The sequence below is a fragment of the Haplochromis burtoni genome, unplaced genomic scaffold (assembly GCF_018398535.1).
Source record: "Haplochromis burtoni strain Fernald_Lab_line unplaced genomic scaffold, NCSU_Asbu1 Contig_915, whole genome shotgun sequence".
Classification (NCBI taxonomy): domain Eukaryota; kingdom Metazoa; phylum Chordata; class Actinopteri; order Cichliformes; family Cichlidae; genus Haplochromis; species Haplochromis burtoni.
The window spans coordinates 10,186-19,865 of NW_024583276.1; the positions used below are offsets into that span (position 1 = coordinate 10,186).

The 9,680-nt window shown below is 42.0% G+C and overlaps 1 protein-coding gene across 1 annotated transcript in view; it reads left to right on the top strand.

Moving 5' to 3' along the window:
• Positions 1-8,162, top strand: part of LOC102309932 (sodium channel protein type 4 subunit alpha B) — a gene marked incomplete at its 5' end in the record, with an annotated part of 10,777 nt that extends 2,615 nt beyond the window's left edge. Inside the window, 11 exon segments of the mRNA XM_014330626.2 lie at positions 76-249; positions 1,507-1,629; positions 1,717-2,001; positions 2,176-2,229; positions 3,737-3,874; positions 3,955-4,059; positions 4,152-4,422; positions 4,553-5,174; positions 5,274-5,418; positions 5,497-5,574; positions 6,660-8,162. Coding sequence (XP_014186112.1) covers positions 76-249; positions 1,507-1,629; positions 1,717-2,001; positions 2,176-2,229; positions 3,737-3,874; positions 3,955-4,059; positions 4,152-4,422; positions 4,553-5,174; positions 5,274-5,418; positions 5,497-5,574; positions 6,660-7,010 — 2,346 coding nt within the window.
• Between the last annotated feature and the right edge of the window lie 1,518 nt (positions 8,163-9,680).

Genomic DNA, 9,680 nt, shown 5'->3' on the forward strand with positions numbered 1-9,680 from the left:
AATATCACTCTACAAGCAGATGCACTACACAGTGAACTCCTTTCCATGTGGTGACTAAAGCTGATTTGAAAACAGGCTTTTGAAGATATCTACATGGAGCAGCGTCGGGTCATAAAGACGATCCTGGAGTATGCGGATCAGGTGTTCACCTACGTGTTCGTGGTGGAGATGGTTCTCAAGTGGGTCGCCTATGGATTCAAGACCTACTTCACCAACGCCTGGTGCTGGCTTGACTTCCTCATTGTAGATGTAAGAACAGAATGCATGATTACCAAAGATGCTGTTGATGTTTATCTTTTGTTTTTCTATGATACAACTGACAGACATTATGAAACATCCCAGATAGAAATTAAGATTGTTTTTGTTTGCTTATTTTAAATTATTACATACTTTGCATCTCATTAAATGTGCACTAATTTCTATAAACAGGAATGTGAACACGGGAGGTTTAAAAATTCTACTTCAATTTCACTGAATCAACAACAGTCTGCCTGTTTGACCCACACAGCATTCAGTCACCGTTCCTAGTGTTTTTGCAGCTTAAGTTAAACACACAATGCTTCATGTACTTCACACTCGTCTGCCAGTCCCCGATGTCACTAAAAAAAGGAAAAGAGTTCATCAAGCTAATTTCCGCCACCTGGAACTTAGCTTTCCTGGCACTGCCCCTTGAGCCCGCGGCACCACCCCTCCACTGGAGTGGAGCTAAAGACCTCTGCCTTACCTCCACATATTTTAAACACAACGAGGGTTTCTACAGACACAAACATGGATGTCCATGGCTCCCCGGTGTCTCCCCAGACACTTGCATATAGTTTAATAAGGAGAGATCATTAGAAGGATTTGAACATAATTTATTGATGTTCAGAATTCAGTTTGAGGTATTTGGTGGTTCGACTACAATGGCCCATCACAGCAGAACAGAATCCCACTGGTGATAGGGATTAGGGCTGGACCCCTAGGAATCTTGACGCTGGTGGTGGAAATGAAGATGGAGACTTGAATGGAGGCTGAGTCATGAGAGGTGGTGATGGGGAGGAGGAGGGTTGTACCAAGGGGTCTGCAATGGAGTGAGTACACAGTGAGATTTATAGTACCCACAGCAAAGGCTGATTGGCCTGAAGAAGGTTGGACAAAAGATGACTGGACTAGAGCAGTGATGTCAAAATCAGCTGCACAGTGTGGGAGAGTAAATGAAAGCCTAGATTAGCCGCAATGCCGGGAAAACAGACAGATATGTGACTACAGATATTCCTTATTGAACTTTTGCATAAGCTTCATTAGGGAGACTCCACCACAGTAATAAGGACAGGTTTCCATTCCTCCAGGTTCATGTCTAAACTGCTAATAAATCTGAATATTTCATATAGACTTCTGTTCATGCACAGCTTGTTTTAAATCAGAACAAAGTGTTTAATCTGGGGTCCTCACACCCTGTGGCGTAACAGTCTACTTTAGGAGGACATTAGTACTCTGACTTCACCACCAGTGTCATTTGTCTTTCAGGTGTCTCTGGTGTCGCTAACAGCAAATATCCTGGGATACTCTGAGCTGGGAGCCATCAAGTCCTTGCGGACCCTAAGAGCTCTGAGGCCCCTAAGAGCCCTCTCCCGCTTTGAGGGGATGAAGGTGGGGCTAGCACATGTCTACAACCCTGTCAAGAGGGTCTCAGGGTGCTAGTAAATTTGTGTTTGACTGGTTGCTTTCTCACTGCAGGTGGTGGTTAATGCTCTGGTTGGAGCAGTCCCATCAATCTTCAACGTCCTCCTTGTGTGTCTGATCTTCTGGCTGATATTCGGCATCATGGGCGTGAACCTGTTTGCAGGAAAGTTTTATTACTGCTTCAATGAGACATCAGAGGAGTTGTTTCTCCCTGAGAGGGTTGACAACAAGACCCAGTGTTTGGCTCTGATTCAGGAAAACTTCACTGAGGTCCACTGGAAGAACCTGAAGATCAACTACGACAATGTTGGAATGGGCTACCTGTCTCTGCTGCAAGTGGTTAGTCTGAACACCTGTGACTTCACAGAGAAATAACCCAATAGATCAATACAGAATAATTCTACTGACCTCACTGATCAGATATTGCTGTCATGATGTTTTGTGGGTCTTTACCTGCTGATTCTTGCAGTAGATGAACAGCTGAAACTGATGTTCAGGACTTTTGTCTTTCAGGCCACATTTAAAGGCTGGATGGATATCATGTATGCAGCAGTAGACTCAAGAGAGGTCAGTTGTACTGAAACGGTTACTGAGACTGTGCTGATACCGATGCACAGATCTCCTACTTGTGAGCAGATTTGTGTATTTAAAAATGAAGTCTGACGGAAAGGGACGAGAATTTTTCATGTCAGAACATTTCGTTGCTTCTGAGTTATTGTGGTTAGTTGGGTAAACCTAAGAAAAACATTTAAGCCATCACAACAATTTAACTTATTTCATTTTGTTGGATTCCTAAACAATGCACTTTAGGCGGGAAAGGAAATCAGATATCTAATGGCAACCAGTGTTGGGGAGTAATGGAATACTACATGTAATGGTGTTACGTATTTAAAATAAAAAATATGAGTAACTGTATTCTGTTACAGTTACCATTTAAAATATGATATTCAGAATACAGTTACTTTGTTGAAATAAATGGATTACATGGCGGTCTTTTCCTGTTTCATATGTTTGGCTATGCTCTCTCTATTTTTGGTAATTCCACGCCGGTGGAAACCCAAACAAAACACGCATTATGAGGCTCAAATGTCTATGTCTCTATCTCGCGGCCCATGTCACCTCTACTTGTGGTCCGCATAATAACGTGAAGAAATATTATTTTAAAATGTATTATTCAAAAAATGATTTAATATGAATGCAATAGCAGAGTGTTACAGTCATAGCCCTAAAGAATGTAGCCTGATGGGCAGTGTAGTCCGTGCTGCAGGGAGAATGGACTGCCATACCCGTTATGTGTCTGTGAGCGCGAGGAGGGAGAAAAAGGAAAGGTACGAGCTTTCACCGAGCAGAAACGGGAGCTGGAAGCATGTAAATATAATATAATAACCACTGCAGCCAAAAAGAGTGCCTGACAAGCCCAGCTGTAAGTAAGCTATTAAGACTCGACTGCACACCGTGTTCGTGTTTTCCTCTGAAACAATAAGCTCTGTTGGAGCAGCCTTTCAACGCCTCTCTCTGTCTCTCGCTAGCAAAGTCGACCCAGACAACCAAGTAAAGCTAGTTTTCAGCTACGAGCCCGACACGAACCCGACGTATCAGCCAGAGGTCCCTTTACTACGGTTCAGAGCTGCGGACCTGTTTTATATACGCGTGGAATAGTTTTCTATACGAGATCGCTGCAAAAAGTGCAGCCTTACCTAATGTCCACCTACTGTTACTCATTTATATTAAGATTTAAACATCTAGTTGGTGTGACGAGTAACCTTCAGTAACAGTAATAAATCACACAGCAATAGTACATTCATGTAGTTGTAAAAAGCATGATAATATATTAAGTAATCCAAAGTATTCAGAATACGTTACTCTCATTGAGTAAAGTAGCAGAATACGTTACAAAATACATCTTGAGGCATGTAATCTATAGTGGAATACATTTAAAAAGTAACCTTCCCAACACTGATGGCAACACCCTAACCCCTGAAATAGTGTCCCCAGAGAATGACATCACTCAACAGTTTTCATTCTCACCCTAACCTTTATCTTGGTTACCATGGTTACATTCTTGGGAGTGTAGGTGGAGTCCCAGCCAATGTATGAGGACAACCTGTACATGTACCTGTACTTCGTCTGCTTTATCATCTTTGGCTCATTCTTCACCCTCAACCTTTTCATCGGAGTCATTATAGACAACTTCAACCAGCAGAAAGCTAAGATAGGTTTTTACTCACTGACATCAATCATTTATTACTGGATTTCTATTTGCCAGCTGACTGTGTGTTGTTTTTTCTTTACATGGGAGGAGGTGATATTTTCATGACAGAGGAGCAGAAGAAGTATTACAACGCCATGAAGAAACTGGGCTCTAAGACACCTCAGAAACCTATCCCACGGCCTGAGGTCAGTTTGATTACTCCCTGTGAGCAGAAAACAGGATTTAAACATTTGGGATGGAGCAAGATTTAAATGGTTCCTTTATTTTTTGTGTCCAGAATAAGTTTCAGGGTCTGGTCTTTGACTTGGTGACCCAACGTTTTTTTGACGTTCTCATCATGGTGTTGATCTGTCTCAACATGGTGACTATGATGGTGGAAACAGATGAGCAGAGCAAGGACAAAGAAATCATCCTTTACTGGGTCAACCTTGTTTTCATCATCATCTTCTCCACAGAGTGCGGTCTAAAGATCATCGCTCTGCGGCAGCACTACTTTGCCGTCGGCTGGAATATCTTTGATTTTGTGGTGGTTATACTTTCCATTGCAGGTGAATCCATGTTTGAGGAAACTGACAATATTTAATATTTTTGTTTTTTAATTCACACGTTAATAGAAGAATCTCATACTTTCTTTTCCCTTTCCACCTTCTTTCTTTTTTCCTTCCTTCCTTCCTTTAGGCCTTCTCCTTGCTGACATCATAGAAAAGTACTTTGTATCACCTACGCTCTTTCGTGTGATCCGATTGGCTCGTATTGGCCGAATCCTTCGTCTTATTCGTGGAGCCAAAGGGATCCGGACGCTGCTCTTTGCCTTGATGATGTCCCTTCCTGCTCTCTTCAACATTGGTCTCCTTCTCTTCCTCATCATGTTTATTTTCTCCATCTTTGGTATGTCTAACTTTGCCTACGTGAAGAAGGAAGCGATGATTGACGACATATTTAACTTTGAGAACTTTGGAAACAGCATGATCTGCCTCTTCATGATCACCACATCAGCAGGATGGGATGGACTGCTAAATCCCATCATGAACACGCCCCCAGACTGCGACCCAGACTTTGAAAACCCAGGAACGACTGTCAGAGGGAACTGCGGCAGCCCAGCATTAGGCATCGTTTTCTTCACCACGTACATCATCATGTCCTTTTTGGTGGTGGTTAACATGTACATTGCCATCATCCTGGAGAACTTCAATGTAGCTACAGAGGAGAGCAGCGACCCACTGTGTGAAGATGACTTTGAGATGTTTTATGAAACCTGGGAAAAGTTTGACCCCGATGCCTCACAGTTCATACATTACAGGTAAGTCCACCTGTGTTTTAGTCTGGCTCTAATCTGAGATGTGGTGTTCTCTAAAGACCTGTAAGAGTTAAGTTCTGTGGATTCTAATGTGTTCCTCAGTGAGCTGTCAGACTTCTGCGATGCTCTGCAGGATCCTCTGAGGATTCCCAAACCCAACGCTGCCACCCTGATCCAAATGGACCTGCCTTTGGTACCCGGAGAAAAGCTGCACTGTCTGGACATACTGCTTGCTCTCACTGCACAGGTAACCTCACCTGCTCACATTTACAGCTTATTCTATTGGATCTTTATTATATTATACTATATTATATTACATTTATAGGTTTTAGGTGATTCCGGGGCCATGGATGCTCTAAAAGGCAACATGGAAGACAAGTTCACAGCCAACAACCCATCCAAGGTTCTGTTCTATTCTATCATAAAGTCTTTACCAGTGTCATGTACAGTTCTTGGGAGAGTTTGCACATGGGCATATTTAAGTACCAGTAATTGGTTTCCTTTCAGTACTGCTTTGAATTTGTGTAGAAGCTGTTATTACATCTGAGACCTGTTTATAGCTTAGCTTCATGCTTAGCTTGTCTAAATTTTTATTTCATGTTGAGATGTCTAACGGTCACACAAAGCTCTCATATATATGTAAATGACAAGTGACAAATGAATCTGTGGAGAAATCTTTGGAGAAAAGAAAAAGAATGCAAAAAACGTAAGTATGTTTGATGTGTCAGTCAGAATGAGTATGTTCTTTGGTCAGACCAAAGACCCAGAAAAACAATCTCATAAAATCAAAACTTACATGTTCTGGCAACCAGAGTTAGAGTTCGGATTGGTGTCTAATGAGGTTAAGATGGTTAACCTCTGTGTCACGGCCTTTTAAGCTTCCAAACAGAATAATCCAAGAAAAGGCCTGAGGTGGCAGCAGGTGGTTTGTTTCAGAACGCACTTCCAACGTGACTCTTTGAAAAATATATGCTGTTTATTTCTTGCAAAATTATGAACCAAATCATTTCTTACAACTTATAAACAAAAGTTAATCTAATTCCACAAGTTCACAGAGTGGTCAAAATATCATTTTAAAAATGCTCCCGTCTTACCAGCTGACAACAAGGAAAACATTTCCACCAAGCATGCTCTGAGTTAATGCGAGGGTCCAAACAACTTTTCCAAAATTAAACTTTTAATTACAGACTTTAATAGCGAAATAGCTTAAGTATGTTATAATGGATAAAAATTATGATTCACAAGAATTCAACAAAAATGGCCACAACACATTTCTGTCCTGATGGGAAATGAAGAGACATCTTTAGAAGGCGATTCGTGGGCTCTTCATGTGTCGGTGAACATGCAACAGATCAAGCTCAGTGTTTTTGTAACAGAGCAGGATTTTTATCTGTTCATATTCAGTTTCTGACAAGCTGTCAAAAACATTTTTGACAGCTTGTCAGAAATATTATTTGTCTCTGATGCTGTGATCATTATGACATACAGGAGTCATATGAACCAATCAGCAGTACTCTGCGGAGGAAACAGGAAGAGGTAGCAGCGACAGTGATCCAGAGAGCGTACAGGAAGCACCTCCTTCAGCGGGGCAAGGTCAAACGGGTATCCTACAAATACGGAGAGAAGCTGGACGGACGACAGGACAAGCCACCAGAGACAGAAGCAACTCTTTCTAAAGGACTGAGTCAGCCGTACAGCGGCAGCCACGAGCAGACGGCTTCAGGTCAGGTGCATCCCACCCGGGTAGAGCTTCAGAGCGAGTTTGTTCTCCGCGCCGCCCCGCCGTGCAGCACTCATGAGTTTGTTCAAGATGAGAACCTGAGGGAATCTGTCGTGTGACAGCACACCTGTTCCTCCAGTTTCTCCTCTCACCTGTGGAAGCTGCAGCTGGCGTTCTTTCTACAAACTCAGCAGAGACTCTGTTTTTCCGGTGTGTTCAGAGGTTAACACCATTGTTAATGCCCTGTGTGACGTCAAACTTTGCAGGTGACCCTGATTATTGATTGTTTCTGAGTCACCTCGATCGACTCAAATGTTATGACGGATGTGTTTGAGATTGTATCTAAAACTGCCTGAGACAGTACTCATTAATTCATAACAGGCATGTGCTACTAACCTGAACCTAAGAGCTGACAGCTAACCACATGTTTACCTATTTAATTAACATTTCATCAACAAAAGACTCAACCTACAAGTTGTTTGTATTCCCAGTTCTTAATACTTCCAGTTTGTTGAATGCAGCTGCAGGTGCTTTCTTTATGCAAAATCAAAGCTTCTGCAGAGTTGATAAAACGGGAAGTGTTGTTTTACTGGCTGAGGCAGCTTGTTTGCTGTATGCTGACACTGTTCCTGATTGGTGAACATTTCTGACACACTAATGGCATAAAAGCAAACACCCCTCAAAGACTGCTGCACACCTTTTTAATAAAACATGTCCATGTACCTGGAAATGAAAAGAAATAAAACTGTTACACTGAAAATGGACAGCCAATAGGAACAGGCTGTTTTTGTGATGTAAACAGTGTTTATTCACTGAAGAAGAAGAGAAGTAATTTCTTTTTTCTCTTTTTATGGACTCTGCTGAGTTTCAGTGATCCTAAAACCTTTGTCTCTTCTCAAAATACATTTATGTTGGTTTTTTTACAGACTTCACTTGCAGGTGAACTTTGTCAAACTGTCTTCTTGTTGTTAAGAAACTTTTGCTTCATGTGGTGGATGAGTCTCAGCCATCTGAGTGGTCAGTTGGATGGAGGATAGTTGTGACCTGCAGTAAAACAAAGCTTCTGTAAGTGTTGTCATGACGTTTATGTCTGTACATATCAATAAAGTTTTCCGATTCGCAACTGCGCTTCCACCTGGACGCTAAGTATTCACACCTTCAGATTTCTCTTCCTGTCTGGCTCAGAGGCGACAGCTGCTGTCGAGTCTAAATGGCCAAAGTTCAAAGAGAAAGACAAGAAGAGCAACAGCTGACCAAGGATCTCACACACACACACACACACACACACACACACACACACACACACACACACACACACACGTGTTCTGGTGTTTGTGAGGACTTCCCAGGACCTTGACCCTGAACTTGAACCCAGTCTGAACCTTTAAAGCATTGCCCGGGGGCGGGGTCTTCAACTTACTGTTAATTAAACTAATTTAAGGTTAGTCTGTTTGCACTTACCGATAATGACTTCAAATCTATTTTAATCATGTGAGCAGTAAACTGTTGACAGAATAAGTTTCTACTCTGTCGCCCCCTGCTGGACTTACTGTGCTACAGCCCCTTCTAAATAAAAGCACGAGGCACAAGCAACCAGTTCAGTGGTTAATCAAATGCATCGGGTGACATTATAATGTGTGAATGTGTGCGTGAATGGGTGGATGACTGGATATGTAAAGCGCTTTGGGGTCCTTAGGGACTAGTAAAGCGCTATATAAATACAGGCCATTTACCATTCATTTATTTATAATCTTCTGACTGATTACAGAATGAATCCAGTGCACACCTGGTCTCTGCTCAAGGCCACTCACATATTCACTGCGTCTCTATCTCCATGGAGACAAGATGCTAATGATGAATGAGTTTATTTCCTGACAGTTTAAATATTGAAGCTGCAGGAAGGTCACACAGTGACAGTTTTATAACACACACACAGATCGTTAATAATCATGAACAGCTTTCTGTCCCAGCCCGATAAACCAACACCATTCCACTTGGGTCGTGTTAATGTTCATTAATAAACTACTGACTGAAATCTGAAGATGGGCCTGTAAAAGAAATAAAAAGGAAGAGTTTTAATAAAGTGTTGCTCTCAGCTCGGTTTGCAGGAGCTTTGTCAGGTGTGTTTCAGCTTTTAGGACGATCATGGATGAATCTGATGGCAGTCACAGAAATCCCAAATGAATGAGGAGTTACTCTGGATCATCTCTGCAACAGGGAGAGAATCTCATTTGAAAAGGATTTCCTTTACAAGCTGTTTTCTCCCGTTTATTTGCAGTTATTATCTAATGAACTGACAGGTTTTATTTATCTAGCAGACAACAGATTGGGTAAAGTATGTAAGATAATCTGTTTGTAGTCCATCTTTCAGACATTTGGCAGCTACGTCAACATCACAGTAAGAAGCAGCTAGATTGGGATCACCAAACTTCTCTTTCCTTCGTCACATTTGACAAGCGGGAAAGGCGATCGAAGACAGAGGCGCAAGTCTTTCTCCTTGGTCTCCTCCTGCAGCTGATGTTCGGCTGGTTTTGCTGTTGTTAGCTCTAATCTGAGCTGCTGTCCACTCTTCGGATGAACTCTTCCTCTTCAGACAGAGACTTACATCAAAGAGTTTGGTGTTTTTTGAAGAAACGTTATTGAAACTTTATGGGTTTTTTAAATAAAAGATGATAAAAAAAACCGTCATTAATGAGAAAACACGTCCCTGCACAGCCTCAGACCAGTCTCTCTATGATTTCTCACTTTCATGCAGACCCGGGTAGAGCTTCAGAGCGAGTTTGTTCTCC